The sequence below is a fragment of the Nelumbo nucifera genome, chromosome 1 (genome assembly GCF_055504915.1).
Source record: "Nelumbo nucifera cultivar China Antique chromosome 1, China Antique-T2T, whole genome shotgun sequence".
NCBI classification, from domain to species: Eukaryota; Viridiplantae; Streptophyta; class Magnoliopsida; order Proteales; family Nelumbonaceae; genus Nelumbo; species Nelumbo nucifera.
Genome location: NC_142649.1, coordinates 67137745 through 67159294, shown reverse-complemented (window position 1 = coordinate 67159294; position 21550 = coordinate 67137745). Strand labels below are relative to the sequence as shown.

General features: G+C 41.7%; 2 protein-coding genes and 1 pseudogene across 3 annotated transcripts; 2 read left to right on the top strand and 1 right to left on the bottom strand.

Annotated features, from left to right (window-relative positions):
* The first annotated feature begins 8550 nt into the window (after positions 1-8550).
* Positions 8551-16008, top strand: LOC104594152 (mannan endo-1,4-beta-mannosidase 6-like). The gene is made up of 5 exons (XM_010254325.3): positions 8551-9048; positions 12305-12502; positions 13918-14040; positions 14520-14731; positions 15193-16008. Exons 1-5 carry the CDS (start codon positions 8665-8667, stop codon positions 15605-15607), a joined length of 1332 nt encoding a protein of 443 aa, XP_010252627.1. The 5' UTR covers positions 8551-8664; the 3' UTR covers positions 15608-16008.
* Positions 10787-10904, top strand: LOC148803370 (U2 spliceosomal RNA; annotated as a pseudogene).
* A 582-nt stretch (positions 16009-16590) lies between the features above and the next one.
* LOC104594153 (protein IQ-DOMAIN 33-like) lies at positions 16591-20814 on the bottom strand. 2 transcript variants are annotated; one of them, XM_088901693.1, is made up of 6 exons: positions 20472-20814; positions 19409-19690; positions 18774-18977; positions 18028-18141; positions 17577-17939; positions 16591-16914 (listed from the first exon to the last, which is right to left on the bottom strand). In XM_088901693.1, exons 1-6 carry the CDS (start codon positions 20520-20522, stop codon positions 16765-16767), a joined length of 1164 nt encoding a protein of 387 aa, XP_088757819.1. In that variant the 5' UTR covers positions 20523-20814; the 3' UTR covers positions 16591-16764. The 2 variants fall into 2 exon arrangements, with proteins under 2 accessions (XP_088757819.1, XP_010252628.1); XM_010254326.3 differs by lacking the exon at positions 20472-20814 and adding an exon at positions 19980-20427.
* Between the last annotated feature and the right edge of the window lie 736 nt (positions 20815-21550).

The window sequence follows — 21550 nt, the reverse complement described above, 5'->3', positions numbered from 1 at the left end:
AAGGGCGCTGCACCACTGTCCCGAACTGGCCAAGATTGTGTAGAATTGTGATGCTTATGACGACGAGACGCCTCCCGCCTTGGACAACCTTGTTGATGAGGAGGGCAATGGGTACAAGGATGGCGAGGAGGGAGATGAGGCTGCTGATCCTCCTTCCAAGGATTGAGTTGCCGTAGGGTTACTTTTGTTTCTTTTTGTCCTTGTACAACTCGGTAAGCCGAGCTTTGAATTGTGTACAGAGGATGCTAACTTAATAAAAATGTACTTTTTTGGTTCCAAAATTGTGTAGCACTTCTCTCTCTCCCCTATCTTTTTTGTTGCGTTCTTCGATCTTGTTGTGGTCGAGGTCTGGGGTTGGCTGAGATCTTTAGTCTTTGATTAGTGGGACTGGAGTGTGTTCCGAGCTCTCGTCTTTGGGACGCATAGTTATTGGTCTCGGGAGCTTTTTGGCTCTTCGAGGGCTGGTCGTTGCTCGGCTAGATATAGCCTAACTATTAGTCAATGGGTGTGTGGAGTTTAATGATTTCCCTTAGGCCTTGATGGGTGGGGGTGTTTTTCTCCACTTTAGGCTCGGGCCGTAGACAACCGAGTCAGTTTACTTGGTCGGTGATACGCTGCCGAGCTATGCGTCGTGGGCTCAGGACATTCGAAGGTCAGCCGAGTCAGTGTGGTGTGCCGAGCTACACGTGTGTTGTGTGGTGTGTGTGCAGTGTCGCGTTGTGTATGGTGTGTGTGTGTACGGTGTTCCAGGCAATCAACATATGGCTCAAATAAGATACTCCTCATTAACATCGGATCATTGATAGTACATTTAGAGATTTCCTGTGTTCCAACTTCTTAGTATTTGTCGGCCATCAAGGTCTTCGAGTCTGTAGGTGACAGGTCCAAGAACTCTAGTGATTTTGTATGTCCCTTCCAGTTTGGTCTGAGCTTGCCTTCTCCTCGCGTCGGCACAATGACTTTGCGGAGGACGAGGTCACTTGTCTTGAACTCGCGTCTTCGGACTTTAGAGTCGTAGTACTTCGCCATCCTCTGTTGCTGTGCTACCATCCTGGCATGTGCTCGATCCCGGGCTTCTTCTACCTGGTCTAGTTCTGCGTGGAGGTTCTCGTTGTTCTGGTCTTCATCATAAAGCTCGGTTCGGAGAGTTGGGGAGCCTATTTCCACATGTACCATGGTCTCGGCCCCGTAGGTCAGGCTAAAGGGCGTCTCTCCGGTAGCTATCCGCGGAGTAGTCCTGTATGCCTAGAGTATGCTCGGCAGCTCTTCGACCCACCTTCTCTTGGCCTGGTCCAGTTGGGTTTTCAGGCCATGCAATAAGGTCCGGTTGGTCACCTCGGTCAGCCCATTGCTCTGGGGTCGATGTGCGGTGGTGGTTCGGTAGTCAATCCTCAGGTCGATGTAGAGAGTCTCAAATTTTCGATCGGTGAATTGCGTCTTGTTGTCTGTGATGAGGACCCTCTGAATACCAAACTGGCAAACAATACCTTGCCAGAAAAAGTTCCAGGCATTGTGCGCGATAATGCGTGCCAGTGCTTCGGCTTCCACTCATTTGGTGAAGTAGTCCACTGGCACTAAGAGAAACTTTTTTTGTGCAATCGTAGTGGGAAAAGGACCGAGGATGTCCATGCCTCACTGTGCAAATGGCCACGGGTTAGTGATCGGCTTCAAGGGGTCTGCGGGCTGATGATGGAGGTTGGAATGTCGCTGAAAACTATCACATTTCCGCACGAGCTAGGCTGCGTTTTGCTTCATGGTCGACCAGAAGTAACCTTGCCAGAGTGCCTTGTGTGCCAGGGTGTGCGCACCGGGGTGGTCTCCGCAGATGCCTTTGTGGATCTCCCTGAGGACGTAGTCTGCCTCGGCTAGAGAGAGACATTTCAGGTAGGGGAGAGTATGCGAGCGGCGATAGAGTTGACCCTGGATAAGGCAATATCGGGCTGATCTATATTGGAGCCTCTTTGCTTCTGTCCGATCTTTTGGAAGTGTGCCTTCCTGAAGGTACTGTGTGATGGGGTCCATCTAGGATGGATCGTGCTATACTGGGAGGATGAGGAGAGTCGTCGGTGTGATGCTTGGTTGGGCCAGCGTGTCCAACTGCACCGTTGTGTTGAGGTCGATCTTTGGGGAGCTAGCTAACTTTGACAACGCATCGGCTCGTATGTTTTCGGTTCGAGGAATCTGCTGGAGGTTGAAATGCTCAAGCCATTGGATGAGCTCTTGCACCTTTTGTTGATAGCTCGCCATTGTGAGCGTCCGCATCTCGAACCGGCCAAGGATCTAGTTGACTACCAGTTGGGAGACGTTGAAGGCTTTAATTATCTGAGCTCCTAGGTCTAGGGCGAGGTGAAGTCCGACGATCAGGGCCTCATACTCAGCCTTGTTATTAGATGCTTTAAACTCGAACTTGAGGGCGTGCTCTAACACTGTGTTGTCCGGGTCGAAGAGGATGAGGCCGGCTCCGCTGCCTTGCTGATTTGACGAGTCGTCCACATGTAGAGTCCATACTTGTGGCGGCGGGGTTGGGTACTTGGTGGCGAAGGTGCATTCGGCGATGAAATCAGCTTGGGATTGGGCCTTGATCGCGGGTTGGGGTGCATAATCGATGTCGAACTCACCCAACTCTATGCTCCACTTGATTAGGTGGCTAGATGCTTCCGACCTTTGGAGGACCTGCTTGAGGGGCTGGTCAGTGAGTACCTGAATACTATGGACCTGGAAGTACGGCTTGAGCTTTCTAGCCGAGGTGACCAGTGCTAGGGCCATTTTTTCCAAGTTGGAGTACCGGGTTTCCACACCGCTGAGGACTTTGCTAGTATAGTAGATCGGCCTCTATACCTAGTCTTCCTCCTTAACCAGCATTGAGCTAACGACCTCATCCCCATTCAAGAGGTAGAGCAACAACTCGTCCCCTAGTCTCGGTTTGGTGAGGAGAGGCGGTGAGCTCAGGTACTGTTTCAGTTCTTGAAAGGACTGTTCGCATTCCTTGGTCCACTAGAAGTCCTTTGGTCTCTTGAAGGCTTTGAAGGGCAGGCACCGGTCTACGAATTTGGACATGAATTTGCTGAGGGCGGCTATTCTACCAGTGAGGCGTTGCACTTCTTTATGAGTTTGGAGTGATTGCATGTCGAGGATGGCCTGTATTTTCTCTGGATTGTCTTCAATCCAATCCCCCTTTGTGTCACCATGAACCCCAGGAATTTATCGGAGCCGACCTCAGAGGCACATTTGGTTGGGTTCAGCTTCATCTCATACTTCTTGAGGGTGTCGAAGACTTCCTTTAGGTTGGCAAGGTCATACTCAACCTTCTTGCTTTTCACGAGCATGTCATTGACATATGCTTCCATATTTCGACCAAGCCGATCCTTAAATACCTCATTCACCAGCTGCTGATAGGTGGTGTTGGCGTTCTTGAGGCCGAAGGGCATCACCCTATAGTAGTATAGGCCATAGTTGCTGATGAAGGCCGTTTTCTCCTAGTCATCTGGGTGCATTCGAATCTGGTTGTACCTTGAGAAGGCATCCATGAAACTCAGGAGTTCATGCCCTGCTGTTGCATTGACGACCTGGTTGATCCTCGGCAGAGGAAAACTGTCTTTGGGGCAGGCTTTGTTTAGGTTGGTGAAGTCGATGCATATCCTCCACTTCCCATTGGCCTTCTTCACCATCACCACGTTGGCCAACCAGTTGGGATATTTGACTTCCCAAATGAAGCCGGTGTTGAGCAACTTCTGCACCTCGTCAGCAATCATTTTCCACCACTTTATAGCGAAGCTTCTCTTCTTCTACTTGATAGGTCGGTAGCGAGGGTCGGCGTTCAGGCGGTGTGTGATGACTTTGGGGTCAATCCCCGACATATCCTCTGCCGACCAAGCGAACACGTCAGCGTGATCCCTTTACAGCTACACAAGTTCCTCCCAGAGACAATCATCTAGGAGAGAGCCGACCTAGACCGTCCTCTCGGGGTCTTCTTCATTGAGCGGCACCTGGATGAGGTCTTCAACAGGTTGGCCGCGCTGCATCTTCACCTTGTCCCACAAATCATAGACTTCAGCCATTAGTGTTTCCACGGCCGGGTGCCATCCTCGGCAAGAGAGTAAGTAGCACTACCGCGCAGTCCTTTGGTCTCCATGTGCTACCCCTATGCTGTATTCAGCGGGGAATTTCATGGCGAGGTGGAATGTGGAGACAGTAGACTACAGAGCATTAAGGGTCGGCCTGCCGAGGATGGCATTGTAGGATGAGGGGCAACAGACCACAATAAAGTCTACCATGGTAGTCACAGTGATGTCATCGTCTTTGATCAGGAGGGGGAAGGTTATCCTTCCACTAGGCAAGAGGGACTCCTCGGAGAAGCCCATCAGGGGAGTGTTGACGGGGGTGAGACGCTCTTTTTCAATGTCGAGCTTCTTGAATGCATCCTTGAAGAGCACATCGGCGGAGCTACCTGTATCAACTAGGATCTACTACATCTCGAAGTTAGCAACCTCGACTGTGATCACCAAGGTGTCGTTGTGTGGGGTCTAAACCCCTCAGAGGTCGTCGTCGGTGAAAGTGATTGGCTGGTTGCGCTTCTTCTTGTCTCCTCGGTTGTCAATCTCGCACAACCGCGTGTACTTCTTGCTTCCCGAGCTTCTCTCCCCTCCCGTGGTGATCCCCCCTGATATCACATGGATCATGCCGGCAGAAGGAACTCGGGGCGATGGCCGATCATTCTCTGTGTGCGGTTCTTCCTGTGTTGGCTTCTCGTTTTTGTCGACGAATCCACTGAGGTACCCGTGCCTGATCAGGTCCTCGATGTGGTTGCGGAAGTCGAAGCAATTCTCTGTGTTGTGGCCGTGGTCCCTGTGGAATTCGCAATACTTGTCGCGGTTCCTGTTGTTGCCTTGTGTTTTCATCTTTTCGGGCCACCGAACGTAATTACGGTTGTGGATTTGCATCAGAACTTCAGACTGCGATGTATTCAACGGCGTGAAATTCTGATAGGTCGACGACAGTGTCCGCAGTCTGTGATCAGGCTGGCAATCTTGCCTCTTATGGTCCCGATCTGATCTTTCTGACTTCCTCTCCTTGGTGTCTCTCCTCTTCTTGTCGGGCCTTTCTTCTTCGTCCCATAGTTGTGCTTGTGCTTCTTCCGCATTGATGTACTTCTAGGCATGGCTCATCAGCACGGCTAGGGTATGCGGAGGGTTCTTGGAGATGGAGAAGTTGAAAGGCAAGGGGCGGAGCCCGTGCTGAATAGCGGTGATGGCCACAGATAGGTTCATGTTTCTAACCTATAGTGCTTCTTTATTGAATCTTGCCAAGTAGCCTCTGAGAGATTCTATCTTCCTTTGCCATACTTGCATAAAGCTGGTTGAAGTCTTCTAGTATTTCTGGCTTGCCATGAACTGTGCGCGGAATTGGGTTTCCAGTTGCTCCCACGATGCTATGGAATGTGGAGGTAGAGAGGAATACCAAGTTAGGGTTGGACCTGTGAAGGTGGCCACTAGGGCTTTGCACATTAGGCCCTCAGAGGATCCATGCAACATCAGTTGAGCCTTTAGTGCTTTAATGTGGTCGACAGGGTCAGTATTCTTGTCGTACTTGTCGAGCTGAGGTGCCTGCCACCCGTGGGAGGAACCTTGTCCACAATCTCATGGGTGAACGATGGTTCCTTGGAAGTTGGTGCAGTTGGCTGTGTGGGTTGATCTACAGGTAGGGTCGTGCTTCTCTGGACTTGGCTGCGCTCCAACTTCTCTCAGCGTTGTCAGAGCTCCCAGATCTCGACGTCCCTATTGTCCAGAACTGCGGTACGTGCGACTCTCTCTTTCTTGGGCCACGCGGAGCGGTCTTTCACTGAGCTGGACTCAGCAACGGAGACCACACCAGGTGGCGTCCGCTTGCCAAGCCTCTCTTTAGCGGGGATCCGCGTAGTTTGATGTGTCCTACTACGGTTGTCGGGCTCGCGAGAGCAAGCTGTGGAGGTGGACTTCCTTGCTGCATCTTGCTTCTCATGGTCGGACTGCGCTCCCCTCTTGTCCGGCTGTCGCATTTTGGGGTCCTCGGGGCGAGGATTGTCCTTTGTACGCATCAGGGCGTGAGGGGGGATGACCTAGCTGGGTGGTGTCGTAGATCCTAGTGCCTACATTATCTCGAAGATCTTATTGACTTTCTCTTGCATTGCTTGGAACTGCATAGGATCAACCGCGTTTGGAAGCTGCGGGATTTCTTGGTGTGGAGGGCTGCGATGCTGAGACTCCCGAGATGGGGATCGGCATGTTGATTGTTCGAACTGGTTCTTGGGCATCTTGATCACTTTCTTGATTGCGCGGTGAGGAAGGAAAGATTTTGGGAAAGGCTTTTTGTGCGTTTCCCACAGACGGTGCCAATCTAATGTTGCTCGATCCAAGGTGGTGCCCAAACCTAGGAAGGCAGTCAGATAATCCTTGCCAATAGGGCGGTGCCAAGGTGGAAGGACGAGGCCACGCTTTAAAAGATGTGATCAAGAAAGGGAAGTCAGAGGCCCGAGGAGTTATCCCTGGGTAGGCACTCTGACGCTAAAATCAGTAGAGGATAGTGGATGGTCGGACCGAGCAATAAGGGTACTGGTCCTAGCAGAGTAACAGTATGGGTGCTAGAAAATTGGAATCCCTTACCTTGAGTGGGGAATGCCTCTTTATAGCCAAAGGTTCGTGTCCTGGTCAGACTGGGCTTCTGGGGTTGCCGGGATGAGGTTAACTGCCGAGGTCCTTGGGATAGAGTCCTATTCCCCGACGGAGTTGTCCTCCCTCCTCTTCTTATCCGTAGTTGTGCTTACCCACATGACGTGCAGCTGACGTGGCTGGGAGGATAAGATGGGGGGCCACAGTAATAGCCACTGTTTTCAAAACCAGACCGAACCGGACGGTCGGATCGGAAAAACCAGGAACTGGTCACTTGACTGGTTCTGTTTTCCTCCAAAACCGTTTTTTCCCCTAAAACCGTTGATTTTGGTCAGCAAACCGCTGAACCGGCTGGTTAACCGTTTGAACCGTTCGAACGGTTTTGACCGTTTTCCAATTTAATTTTTTTTTATTTTTTATCAGAACGAGCCGGTCGTTCGGGTCGAACGGTCGGACCATTCAAACTGGTAACCAGACCCCTGACCAGTTCATTTTTAAAAAGCATGGTAATAGCGTAGCACGGTTGGGGCCGCGGAGTCGGTTTATACCTCGGAGTTGACCGGGTTGTGCTAACGTGGCCGAGGTGACCGGACGATGATTGGGCAGACACGTGTCTCTTAATACCAGCTCAGCCATGACCCGAATAGAAATGATACCAAACACAACCAGAATCAGTATAACGATTTCAATTAAAATCTAGGGCCTTGGGATAAGTGGTTGGTTATTCGTTGATAATTCATACCAAAAGGCTTATTCGCTGAAATTCCTGAATCCAAACGTTTCATCTAGCAATGAATCCACGACTATGGCATCGGTTGTAGTATTGCTACAACCTTCTTCAATCATATTGCCTTGCCAAATCATGATAATTCCTTTTTCGTTATTTCTCCATCTAAATTAGACATGGAGAAAGTTGATCCAACCCGAAAAATAGGGTTATGGTCTCATATTTAGTTATTTAAATTTGAGAATGACCTGACTCAAATAAAAATTAAGTTGAGTTGAGTTGGGTCATGGGTCAACCCGCTAACCTGATTGTTAGGTCTAATTTGGATTATCTATACATTGTTAGAAATTTTCACTCTTTTGTCTTTACTATATATTTAGTATTTATTCTTTATTGTTTACTCTTTGAATTATTAAACACTCAATTTTTTTTATTTTATTTTTGAAATTTTAAGATTAATTCTTTTAATTTTAGCATTTTTTTATATTTTTTCTTTATTTTTAAAATTTCAGTTATTTTTTGAATGATCCAAATTGACCCGTGGGTCTAATCCTAACTAAAATATTTAAAGTTAGAGGCTAACATTTGCCGATCCAACTCAAAATTCAACTCGACCTAAAATCAACCCAAAGTGTCTTGACCCAATCCAAACCCGATCCACCCAACCCAAATGCCAGGTCTAATCTAAACTACTCTCACCTTGCCAAACACAAGCACCTGTAAGTCTTTCTTCGGCATTGTTCACATTAACGTCTATTGGTACAGAGTTAAGATGCAACGCTCTTGTCGCCACTCTCTGTTTGGCGCTGGCGCGTCAAGTGTGTGAATTTCACATTGTGCATTAGGATAATGTCTTAGGGTATTTTTGTAATTTCAATGTCACTGTATTACAGCAAAACTAACGGAAGGGAGGTTTTTGCAATTGTTTTAAACGTCATCAGAGGTTTTTGTTAGGATCAAAATACAGGGGAGGTTTTCGCTAGAATCGTTCAGTTTATAGACTTCAATTAAGGTCCTACAAAGTAGTCGGTGAAAGTCAACTATAATCATAAGTCATAACAAGTCTTCCCGGTTCAACGAGGGTACCCTCAGGTAAGATGTTCTTTCTTAACCGTTGGATTGGTGTTGGAGGGATTCATGACCGGTATCAGAAGGCGACGTCTCACGGAAGCGCGAGAGAAAGAGAGAGAGAGAGAGAGAGAGAGAGAGAGAAATACTTCATGAAGCAAAATCAAGAGGGAATTTTGGCAGGCCTGGTACCAGGAGCAATGGTTGCCTGAATTTGCGCAAGAGATGGAACCGATGTGGAGAGAGAGGGGACTTTATCCCTTTTTGGGTCTTCTATCTATAGCTGCTCTTCTTTACATGAATTTCGGCGACAGAGTTACATTTCCTGTTCTATGGCAACCCAGGATGAGCTTCGTAGGCACCAATTCCACCCGATTCGTTGTCATCGACCAAAATGGCGAACAATCAACTCTGTACGTCAACGGGTGGAATTCGTACTGGTTGATGGAAGAGAGTGTGTGGAGTAATTCCAGGCACAGGGTGTCCAAGATGCTCAAGAGAGGAGCTGAGATGGGGATGACTGTTTGTAGGACTTGGGCCTTTAACGATGGAGATGGTCATAATTCTCTTCAGATATCACCTGGGAACTTCAATGAGAAGGTCTTTCGGGTTAGTTCATACCTCTCAAACAATATGATTTAATTTTGATAGTAAAAACTAAGAGAAACTTCTGGGTTTTTTTCTGTTAATTGTAATGCTCTTTATTTTTTGGGACAAATAGCAGACACCATGTTGTGCTAATTATGATCAGCACATTTACGAGCTTGAGCTCGATCTATTACAATATCAAAAAGAGATTGAATTGCTTCAATTCAAACCGATTACAGAAAAGCTACTTCGTAAATTGTAGATAGTTTCCAATTTATTGAATTTTAAATGGAATTTCATTTATTTTTTCTTTTTCTTGTGTTTTCCCGCTAACTATTGCTTATCAGTGGGCAAACTAGATTTCCACAAGCGTAAGAGTAGATATAATTCGGAGTTTGAACACTTATGGTTCATGTAATTAAATTGCTTCACCAATTTGACAACCTTAGTTCTTATTCTCCATCCAACGATTCCAACCATTCAGTCACGTTCATTTAGTTGTCCAAGTTTGAGCTTTTAATCAGATGATCAACTTACTCTATCAATTAGCCAGCTTAAGCTTGTCATTCAAATAGTTAATGGTTGCATTTTAGACATGGTTTTGCATGTTAAGAGTTTCAGTATACAAACTAACAGGGAGGGGTTATTATGTAATGTTGTGGAGCCTATTTAAATTATAACACCTTATTTGTTATGTTGATAATATGGAATCAATAGACTACTTAGTGCCCCCAACCTTGGTACCTTGTAGTCTCCTCTTGGTCTTGGCATAAAATATTCAATCCAATTTAGTGTATCCTTATTCCCAATTATTTGGGGTTGATTATATGAATCATGTCCTACCATTTCTGTTCTATCAAGAACCATGTTTTCTGTCAAATTACGAGTCCCTACATTATTTCTTATCACTTATTCTCACATTTTCTTTGGTCTTCCCCTTGCTCTCTTATAGCCTTCTACTTGCACCAAACCGCTCCTTGTTAGTGTAGTCATTGGCCATCCATGCACATGACTGAAGCATCTTAACTGATTTTCTATCATTTTGTCACCAATTGGAGCTACTTCTAAGTTCTCTATAACACACTTGTTTCTAATTATATGATTTTTAGTCTTGTCATTCATCCATCTTAGCATTCTCATCTCAACTATTTTCATTTTTTGTACATGCTTGTTGATGGTCCATATAACATATTATAGTCATCTTATAAAATTTTCCTTTTAGTCTCATTATTGTACACCAATTGCATAGGATGTTAAATATACCTCTCCATTTCAACCACCTTACATTAATTCTATGAGCAACATCCCTATTCAAGTTCACCATTATGGATGAATGGTGATTAATGCAATGTCTAGAAATGACTACTTTGGGGTATCTCCTGATCATCATCCTTAATTGCAGCTTCACTGTTTCTATTATTTTTATTAAAACCTTTTCATTCTAAAGCATCTTCCTATCATAGCTTTGTGTTGAATCCATCTTTAGTCTCAGTCAATAATATATCATCAGCAAACAAATACACTATGGGACCTCCTCCTGTAAATTTCTAATTAGCTCAAGCATAACTAGTGCAAAAAGATATTGATAAAAAAAAACTAGTGCAAAAAGATAAGGATGAAGAATTGACTTTTGGTGTAAACCTGTTGTCATTGGAAATTTTCCTTCCTGAGTTTAAACATACCTAGTTGAAGCCTCTTTCTTTCTCAAAACCTATAAGGTGACTTTTGGAGAACTTATCATGTGCTTTTCTAAATCAGTAGACCTTTCTGGGCCTTTTGGCTAAGATCAAGTGTAGTATCTGTTCTTGTATTCATCAAATAAATAAAATACCAAGTGGAGATCCTCCTTTGTTGCTTGAACTTTTTTATTAATTTTCTAACATGGGTTTCACAATTGATCTTCTTGGCATGAATCCAAATTGGTTTTCTAAAATATTAGTTTCATGTCTTAATCTTTTCCAATAAAATTTCATAGCAGGGGTTATAAGTTTAATTTCCTTCATTCATAAGACATTTCCTTTGTTATAATAATCACATTGGAAATGTGAGTGCCAGTACTGAAATGAGACAGTCACTTTCTAGGCAGGGGCTGGTGCTTTGTACAATGGTAAAATCTCAGGGTGACAAGTTTGAATCAGAGTAGCCACTTCATGCAAAAAGTACAAAGGTTAGGTCCACATCCAGTTCACCCTTCCTTCCCAAGACTCTAAGATAGAAGGGAGTAGCATTGTGTAATGGCCATTTTTGGGTCACCATCTGGGCCTACAATATTTATTTATTTTACCCATATTTTGAGAATGGAGGAACCACTGCTGGTTCAATGGTAAAATCTTGGTCTTACAAATAGGAGTATTGGTTCGAGTTTGAGAGCAGCCAGTTTTTGCAAGAAAATGTTGAAAGGTTTGGTTTATATCCAGTCCTTGCCTCCCAAAGACCCTGAATAGATGGGACCAACATTGGGTAATGGCCCTGCCCATATTTTAAGAATGTGATGGTCATCATTCCTGATTCATCATCATCTAAGCCTTGTCCCAATTGAATGGTTGGCTACATAAATCCTGTTAAGTACGATATCCATTGTTAAGTTATGAGCCCTTAAGTCATTCCATTTTTTTATCAATAACGTATACACTTTATTAGAAAGCAAAACCAAGTATAATACCAGGGAGAGATATGCTCTCATAGCTCTCCCACAGAAGTTCAGCAAATACAAAAGACTTAAAACACCAATTACAATTGAGCCCGAAACATAGAGACTCTATTCATCCCTTGATTTTCTAACCCATCAGCAAAGGTATTGGCAATTTTTTTGACCCAAAACACCTTAAATCATTCCTGTTTCATGGTCAATCAAAAAGCAATTACAAATAGTTCCCAAAATAATGTGTCTTTAGAAACAAATTTATCTGAAATGTGCTTTTTAGAATGTTTCCAGTTTATGTGCTTTAGAAACAAAATATTGTGTCTTTAGAAACAAAATAATGTGCTTTTTAGAAACAAATTTATTCCTGTTTCCAGTTGAAACCATAGATACACAGAAATAGTTTTGCCTATTTCCTATCTCTAAGTTACTTTACCCATTGCATTGGATGCTGAAATGCTGATAGAATGTAAAATTTTCGTTACCCCTCAAATATACTCTCTCCTCATGCATAACTGCAACCCTTCATTTTCATTTTTTCAGTGTGATGTTTTGCCCGTAATTAGTAGCTGATTTCATCTTTCCTCATGGTCCTTATTCGTGATTGATTTATTGACTGACATTATTTTATTTCAGGGATTGGATTTTGCAATAGTTGAGGCAAGGAAGCATCGGATAAGGTTGATTCTTAGCCTAGTAAATAATCTAAATGCTTTTGGTGGGAAGGCTCAGTATGTAAAGTGGGCCAAAGAAGCTGGATTCAATGTTTCATCCTCAACTGATTCTTTTTTTTCACACCCAACTATAAAGGGCTACTATAAGGATTATGTTAAGGTCGGTCTGTTCACCTTCCATTACTGATTTATTCATCATCATCATCATCATCATCACAATCACCACTACCACCGCCACCACCACTACCCAAGGTTCAAAATTTTGATACGATACACCCCATATTGGGCATATCGTATTGTATCTTTGGGGTTCTGAAAAACAGGTGTTTCAGGACCCCCTATCTTTTTTAATAAAAAAATAGCCCTAAATACCTCCCAAAAACTAAAAAAAAATATAAAACTGCATATATCTAAGTACCAATATGCCTCTGCTGATACACAGGGGTGTATCGATACTTTGAACCTTGCCACTACCAACTGCCTTAGCTGACCTGTGAATCTGTTAATCCCATACTCAACCATTGAATTATTTATCTAATTTATCTTGAATTAAAACTTCAAGCCTCCCATTTTGTCTTCCATCTTGTTCTTGTAAACTATTCTGGTGTAAGGTTTGCTTATACAAACCGTGAGTGTGGAAATGGGAAAGTTGTTGAAAGGGGGATGGATATTGATGTTAGCCAAGAGGATGAGTCAAAAACTGAAAAAATGATGAATGAACAAACAAAATCAGAGTACAATAGCATTGACATAACAGCCCTTCCTATCCTTGATTTTGCAGTTATTTATCCACCTCATCAGTCTCTAATCTTACCACTCAATAAATGAGATATTCATAAGTTCATGAACTTTTGTTGTATGCAATAATATCTATGTTCCCTATTTGGATACATTTCTCTACTATATGCTTGGGTTCTGATCCCTCAACTACTACAGTGTTATCCAAATTCATTAAAGATCTCAGTCCATGTAAGAAGATAAAATAATCTGCTTCTTCATAGCTGATCTCTATGCTGCGCTTGCTACTTTGATGTGATAAAACATTCCAGAAGGAAAGGAAGCATTGTTATTAGCACAAACAATTCAATTGCACCTTCTTTGTGGTCTATTGCTGAAATGTTAATTTAATAATCCTAGACATCCAATTCTGCACCGTCTTCTCAATGGTTCAGCAAATGATTGAGTAGTTCACTTTATTGCATGGCAAGTATTAGCAGATTGGAGTTGTCTGAAGTGAGAGTCATAAGAATCATAAAACTGTTGATCTCTATTCCACTGAATGTGCTCTGGCATAACATCTATGGCTTTATGTAGATCATGATTGCTAAGGAACATGTTCATCCTATTTGTGTACTTGTTATATTTCAAAGTAGCAAGTTAAATGAGGTAAAAATTCAAGAAAACTACAAGGAAATTGTGAGGAACACTAAAATCATCTCTTAATCCCACTATATAAACAATCATATCCATCAAATCAAACTTTTAGTAACTTTATCAGGTATTGGAGTAGCTCAATAAAGAAACTTGATAAGGTACCAACTCCCATTATACATGTTTTTGATTGAAACATTGCAGGCTATTGTTACAAGAAAGAACTCCTTAAGTGGAGTCAGATATTCTGAGGAGCCAGCCATATTTGCATGGGAACTTATAAATGAGCCTCGCTGCACATCTAGTTCATCTGCTCCTGTTCTCCAGGTGAGAAGTTATGTTGCCTATATCTTAGGGTTCTCGTTGTGTACACATGGCATATTCATGTAGGAAATACCAAAATATTTTTGATAGTTAAGATATATTACCTTGTCCATGGAAGATCTATGTTGGATCAGTCCACTTGGACAAATATAACCATGCAATCTAATAATCTATTTCCTAGTTCCTACTGTTTGTCATATAATTTCTGTTCACTGAGAAAATGAAGAAGATAAGCCATCTGATGTGGATGATTGTCCTATGTTGTGGAAATGGTTGATTTTGTCCATGCATTATAATCCACATGCACTAGCATGCCCTTCAGTGAACTTCCTCTTTATACCTAAATATATATCTGACATTTCATCATTTTTCATCTTTCTTTGGTTCTGGTCTCTAATGCATATCAGGCATTGTAAGATAATAGATCTACTTTATTTATTTTTGTCTGTTTCTGTTTCTCATGCATTTTCTCTGGGGAACAGAGTTGGATTATAGATATGGCTGCATTTATCAAGAGCTTGGACCAGAAACATCTTCTGACTGTTGGATTAGAAGGCTTCTATGGACCAGAAACAACTGAAAGATCTGGAGCAAATCCTGGGGATTGGGCATCCTCATTTGGATCAGATTTTATACAGAACTCAGCAATTGAGAATATTGATTTCGCATCGGTTCATGCTTACCCAGATAGCTGGTCAGCAAAAATTGCTTATTTTGTAGTTTGAAACTGAGGTCTATGTCTGCAATTAACCCAACCACAGGGTTGTACAACCAACTTGTTGATCTTATCTTTTTTATTGAGAGAGGTATTTTTAATGGGGTTTAGACCAAATGTCAGAGTAACCAAAGGATCTTTACCTTCAAGTAGGGCTAAATGTTAGATAAGGGAATTGATGTCAAGGATCAGAGGAACAGGTTAACATATTGATCCCTAGACCTAGAGGTGTGTAGTGGATGGTTTTGGGATTGTATCTCTCTCTAGAGACATCAGTGAAGCAGTCAGGACCAGCAAGTTGGTAGTAACATAGGGTTCCATTGAGAACTCTGGACCTTAGTTTCATATTTTTGTCATGTATCTTTAGCAAATGCTCATTTTTCTCCTTCTTTCCTCGGCTCTGATTTCAGTGATATCTCACAGTTGTGCATCTCTTGCAGGATTCCAGATGCTGATTTGAAAGAGAAAGCAAATTATCTTTCAAAGTGGGTGGATTACCATGTGAATGATAGTGAATATGTGCTGAAGAAGCCAGTTCTTTTTACAGAGGTTGGATCTTCTTTGCATGCCAAGGAACAAGGTACATATGATAGGGACTTTTTATTGAAGATAGTGTATGATAAAATATACGAGTCAGCAAAGAGGAGGCAAGCTGGAGCAGGAGCATTGATATGGCAGTTACTTGTTGAAAAAATGGAAGACTATGGTGACCAATTCTCGCTTGTAGCATGGGAACACCCATCTACCTACAAACTGATACTAGAACAGTCCTGCAGACTGAGAAGCATTTTTTATGAGGGCAAAACAAATAGGAAACTTAATAGTGGAGATCCTTGCTTTGGTTTAATATCTTGATACTGATGGATAAATCAAGCCCATTTGATCCAAATTCATCTGTTTTGAATGGAAAAATATTTAAGTTTCAGTGATATTTTGATCACTGGAAAGCTGGTTGCTGGTTTCTTGTATGAAGAAGAGAAATACCATGGAGCACTCCTGTGGGAACATGATCAGTGATTGGTATATGCTTCAAAGTTCAAAGTTTATGTACAGGTATTTGTTTTATCTACTTGGCCAACTGCGCTCTGACGCCCAAAAGGATGCAAATGTTGCGATTAAAATTTGTTGTATTTATTTCTACCAAAGATTATATTGATTGTATCCCAAAATGATGCACAACTAATACTGAATAGTTTCATATTACTGTATTTGCAAATAATACATAAATAATAAGTTGTGATCGTTACATTGATTAACCTCTCTCATCCATATCTATTCTGATATTGTTCCTGTGTGTATTCTCTGTTAACCCATTTCTCTCATGTTTTTTTTCCTTGATTGATCGTTTCTCTCATGTTTTTTTTCCTTGATTGATCGTTTCTCTCATGTTTTTTTTCCTTGATTGATCGTTTCTCTCCTGTTCCTTTCCTCATCTTGCTTATTTTCGTCCATATTTCCTTTTTTAGTTCATTACGCTCAAATTCATTAATGATAGCTCTTGTGTTATCAACTGGCTATTTCATAGGTATTAACAAAAAAAATAAAATAAAACCCGGCTATTTCATTGACCAAATCATAGTTTTTTCCTCCTAAATCCTAATATTTGGCACCGACAAGTATAGATATAATATAATATACACTGATACGTTGATATATTTTAAGTCTTGGATCAAAATCAAATAAGTTTCATTATTTTTCATTTTTCATTTTCTTCTCCAATTTGGAGATGTGAACAGGTTGGGTGGATGGGGAAAGTTTTAGTACCCACTGGCAATAGATGCACCTTTCCGAGAGTCTTCGGGTTGTGTGGGATCTAAGAAATCTGCACTTAGAAATTCATAAGCTAATATAATTGCTTCGCTCGTGGTGTCGGCTGAAATTGAAATAGATTACTAGTGACTGACTCCATGGAAACACTAACGATATGGGGAGATGGACATAGCACATGTGAAAGCCAATTCGTATGGAGGACCTTATAAGCAGAAACGATAAACCCATGTTCACATTGAGATTCAATGGCCCCACTTGGAGCCACTCGTCGGTGGAACAGATTTTGCCTGAGATGAAGTTTCTTTGTGCTTCATTTCTCCCACACTTCGTGGCTGTGTCTGCTTCTGTTTCTTATCTTTCTCAGCTTCCCTAGAACTTTCTTTCTTGCTCACCTGTAGCAAGGTGGAAAGAGTATACATGTGGTAAATCAGACAACCAAAGATTGGAAACTGAACAAGCCAACTTGTGCATCAACATAAATGGTTTTAACCTTAGCCCTATAAAGAAACTTGGACAAGCAAGGCTCAAAAAAATGCCATTGTCAGTAGGATTATACAAGTCCATTTCAGTTGGGTCATAATAATTCCCTAGTCATGAGGTTTATCATCAACTCTGTTTTAAGTTTTCCTAAGGAAATAATCAAATTCTACAATTATGGGGTTTCTGGGAACATGATGAATGATCCTTGATGCTTATCGGAGAAAATAATGAAATCATCTTAGGATTTTAATATATGAACACTATATTTTTTGTTTAAATGAGAGTAGTTTTATTACTGGGATGTTAACAAAAATGAAAATAAAGTAATTTTAGTATTTCAAGAACTGGTCTCATCTCTAATTTTCATTTTCTGATATTGGGTCCATTTTAGAAGATGGAATGGAACCTTCACCACTCAGGTTCCCAGGAGAAAACTAAGATGAAATGGTTCTATTTCTATGTGGCAACCAAATGCCTTGTTAATGCTAAATAAAAGAGAACCAAAACTATAACTCCCTAAAGTATTTAATTATACTAGAGAAGAACAACAATGAGTGAATGAGAGAGGGTCGACCTTGGTCAGGTGTGATGGGTATTGGTAGCTTGGAACAGTTTTCCTTCGTGACACGCTTCTGGTGGCCTTCAGCCTGTTCTTAACAAGTTTGTATCTGTCTTCTGCAGACAGAGTAGGACTATCAATTCCGTCCGGTACTTCATTAGATCCACAGCTTTCCTTCTCTTCTCCTATATCAAAATTTTTCTTAATAAGAACTGATCTTTGATCATTGTTAATGGGTTCTAGGCGCCTGCTCATACGATCTTCAACGAAGGAACCATCTGTCTGGCGAGTTGCCATCCAACGCTCTAGCCAGTTCCAACCCATGTTGGTTTCTCCGGTATCAGATCGGGCTGTCTTTTTCTTTGAACAAATCCGTAGCTATCAACAGATAAGGGAAGAACTGAATTGTTTCAGGATATCAGATCACCTTAACTGTACTCATTTTGGGCAAATATTACATCTATACCTGTTGAGAGAAAGCATAAGCTAGAGCTCTTTCACGTCTGGTATGTGCTTCTTGTCTGTTTTGGATCCTCAGCTTTGATATGTTGCTGCTCACTGTGCTGTCATCCCAATCTTCCTGCAGAACTCATGGGCTACTAGATATGTTTTGAGTTGAATAGCTGTAAAACTAATGGTTAAATTAATCCACCCAAGTTGGCATCTCATCTGAGTCGCCTGTGTTTCAAGTTGGGCTATGAGTGGAATAAACTCAAATAATCAAAGATTTGGGTAAATGCTTTATATATATGTTTGAATGAATTATCTTATAATCCTTGTTATCCAGTTTGTTAATTTCTATTGACAAGAGCAATTTAGCCAAATCAGAGAAGAGGTAGTACGTCAGAGCCTGAGTGGCACCACACAGAACTGTTAAAACCTTGAATATCTTGAGCCGGTATGAGACAAGGTCAACCACCTTGATTTCTTCCTGAAATCCGTCAAAGAATAACATGGATTCAACATTGGAAGATCATTGTCATGAGAAACCACTGCACTAAGCAAGCAGCTGGCTATATCATGGAATGAAATACCATTTCTTCTTGATTGAATAAATTAATTGTCAATATCTAGATCTATGTTCCTTGGTATCCCTGCAAGACTGCATGTCATAACACCTTGTTGGTCGGATATTCTGATCTCTACTAATTAGACATGTGCTGAGTTTCTCAGGGTGACTGAAATCTAGTGCTGAAGTTATGGCCTATTTACCTTCGCCTTGGAGATCTGAGTCCGGGATTTCTGCTGCACTTGGTGTTGAACAGCAGTTCTATCCTCCCGAACTGAGAGAACTTCAACAGAGTTTCCTGTTTGAACTTCAATTGATGTACCAACAGACTCCTTACTTGGACTTTTTGTGCCTTGGACAGCCTCTGTCTCATCCATCTGCTTTGTTCCTCTATCTCGACGCCTAGCCTGAATTCCATGCATTTCAAGAAAAACCATATGAAAATCAAAATGCTTTAAGCCTATAAACTTGAAAGAAGATGCTTTAAGCATGAAAATAATAAAAACCTCCTTAACAAAGGTTTTCTTTTTTCGACAACTTTCTATTGAATCCTTGAATTTTTCCTCTGAGCTCCACTGAGAAAACTAGAGATGGAGTTTGACTGTTTGAGTGTCCCACTGTTAAAATTGGAGAACTCAAACTGCAATGCTCATTAAGTTTTAAATGTAGGAATCCTCCAACCTCACAATGTTTTTGTGGGGATTTTGTGTAAAAATTCTATACTTTAATTTTTGAAAGATATCACTTTCTTTTCGGTCGGAAATTAAATCTACCAAAATTTTAAAAGAGAAGTCAGAGAAGAAGTATTTAAGGTATTTATGACAGAGCATGAATCAACCAGAAAGCGTCGGAATGCCGACTGGATGAAAATTGCTGCATCCTCTTCGCTCAAAAGTTTAGTAGATGAATTCTGCTTTTCATCGAGTATCTGTTCTTCCTTCACTCCACTCTGAGTTTCTACTTCTTCCTTCAAATCCTCTGCTACAGGTTGTGTTACAGTGGCCTCTGAACTCTTGATAGAAGCTGAATCTTCCTCAGCGAGGACCGAGTTAAATTCGTCCCCACATAGATAGGATCTAACAGAGCTCCATCTTCTCCTATCCACCCCATTACTCCTTCCCTGATTTGATCAAATTCAGAACCAGAAAACTGACGGTAAGCTTCTCGAGAAACCAGAGTGCGACATAGTCGGCAATACAAAAAGAGAAATCCCAAAAAAACGATCACTCCAACTGAATTTGGAAAACAATAAAACGTGAAAAATTAACCACTTAAATCTCAGAAAACGGAAACAAGAGAAAGAGAGAGAACGAACAAAACAAACAAGAGAAACAATTCGACTATCAGAATCCAAACCAGACTAATCTCACGAAAGCGAACAAACTACAGTAAAAGTGGCTGTGGCGCACATTGCTAACGTGCTCACTCACAGACCGAGTAGTCTTAGAGAAAACACTCCTGACGAGCTCCCCAGTGAGACCCATTTCACGTCGGCAACCGCGGAGCAGAATTCTCAAATGGGGCGTCTATAATTATAGCCAAAAACCATCATAAAGTATTGATTATTTATAAATGAAAAAGGAGTAAATAAAGAAAAGTTGAAAACAATTGGTTTACTACATTCCCACACTCCACAGTGCTCAGTAAAGCAATAACTGATTAATATAGATTAAGTAGGAAAAAGAAAAGCCCCACATGTTAGATAGAACTAAGTCAGAGGTTTTGCAGGGTTTGCAGAGCTTTAGAGCTGGACTGTGGCCATTTAAATCACAAAGATGATCAAAAAGTGAAGGGTGGAGAAAGGGGATAGGCTTAGGCTTGAGAATTGCAGAGCTAATTGCTTTTATATTACTTTTTGCACATGGCTTGCACCAGATGGTCTATTGAAGTTTGCTTGATACCGAGTCTACGCATATTCTTCTTTTCTGTTGGGTCTCTCCTTTTGCTCTCATCTCATGATTATGAGTAGTAGCAGCTCTTCATGTTTCTTTCTATGATTCTCTGTGTTGAAAGACAAATATGAACCAAGTAAAAATACTAAAACAGATTGGTTTTAATTTCTTCAGATCATATCTGCTGCAATGTAATTCTGAAAACCAATTGCTTATAAGATAATAATATGAAGGTTGTTTATGCCTATTTGTGAACCGTCAAGATATGTGAGGAGTTAAAGACTTTGTCAATGGATTAGATCAGCCTGCCCAAATAGTCCATTACTCCATTTTCGTTTGTAAAATGGAATTGGGATTTGCCAGAAGAATACACATTACACCCTCACTAGACGGTTGCATATACAACACAACATAACTTTCTAACCAGTGCTTTCTTGTCAACCGTTTTCTCTTCTTTTTGGGTTAGTCTGAGCTCTACGTCAATTTTGGCATTTCTTACCGCTGGAATGGTGGCCGACATTGGGTCTAGTACAGATGAATCTGTATCTGGTTACAAGGACTCCACAATAGAGTAGCTGAACAGAATAGGGTACACTAGAGCAATCAAAGTGTAAGCTAAAGGTTAAAGGTGGAGGAACACTGCCGACTGTCGTCCATACCTCTTAGGTCTCTAACTAGACCCCACAAGAATGTACTTCGTGTCTTTATCTGATCCACGCTCTGGACTCTGAACAGTTCATATCAACTTTCCATTTCCACGTGGTTGAAATGGCAATACCTCTACTCTTTGATTTCCAATTTTCACCATGAAATTCTCTCTTCTACCGGGCCAAATTAAGCTTTTTCTTACATGGGTCAAGATTCAATTAATGGTCTCCTCTCAATTCGCACGGTGTCGAATATATTCATTCAAATGTACTTCCTGTTTGTTTTTCTTTTAACTTTTATGCATCAAATAAAAAAATATTCATTCAAATGCTGGGTCAGAAAACTGCATCCATAGGTTGAAGCCTGTAGGACTTTCTACCACTCCACAAAAGACACGTGGCAAAAGCCCCCCCCCCCTGGTTACTTGTTGTGCCTGTAGG

Coding starts and splice junctions, on each gene's coding strand:
- LOC104594153 (XM_010254326.3), bottom strand. CDS start 20,054: ATGGGTCTCACTGGGGAGCTCGTCAGGAGTGTTTTCTCTAAGACTACT. Junction 18,978..19,408: donor CGGCATTCCGACGCTTTCTG/GTTGATTCATGC, acceptor CATGGAATTCAG/GCTAGGCGTCGAGATAGAGG. Junction 16,915..17,576: donor ACCCATCACACCTGACCAAG/GTCGACCCTCTC, acceptor ACCTTGCTACAG/GTGAGCAAGAAAGAAAGTTC.
- LOC104594152 (XM_010254325.3), top strand. CDS start 8,665: ATGGAACCGATGTGGAGAGAGAGGGGACTTTATCCCTTTTTGGGTCTT. Junction 9,049..12,304: donor TCAATGAGAAGGTCTTTCGG/GTTAGTTCATAC, acceptor ATTTTATTTCAG/GGATTGGATTTTGCAATAGT. Junction 12,503..13,917: donor ACTATAAGGATTATGTTAAG/GTCGGTCTGTTC, acceptor GAAACATTGCAG/GCTATTGTTACAAGAAAGAA.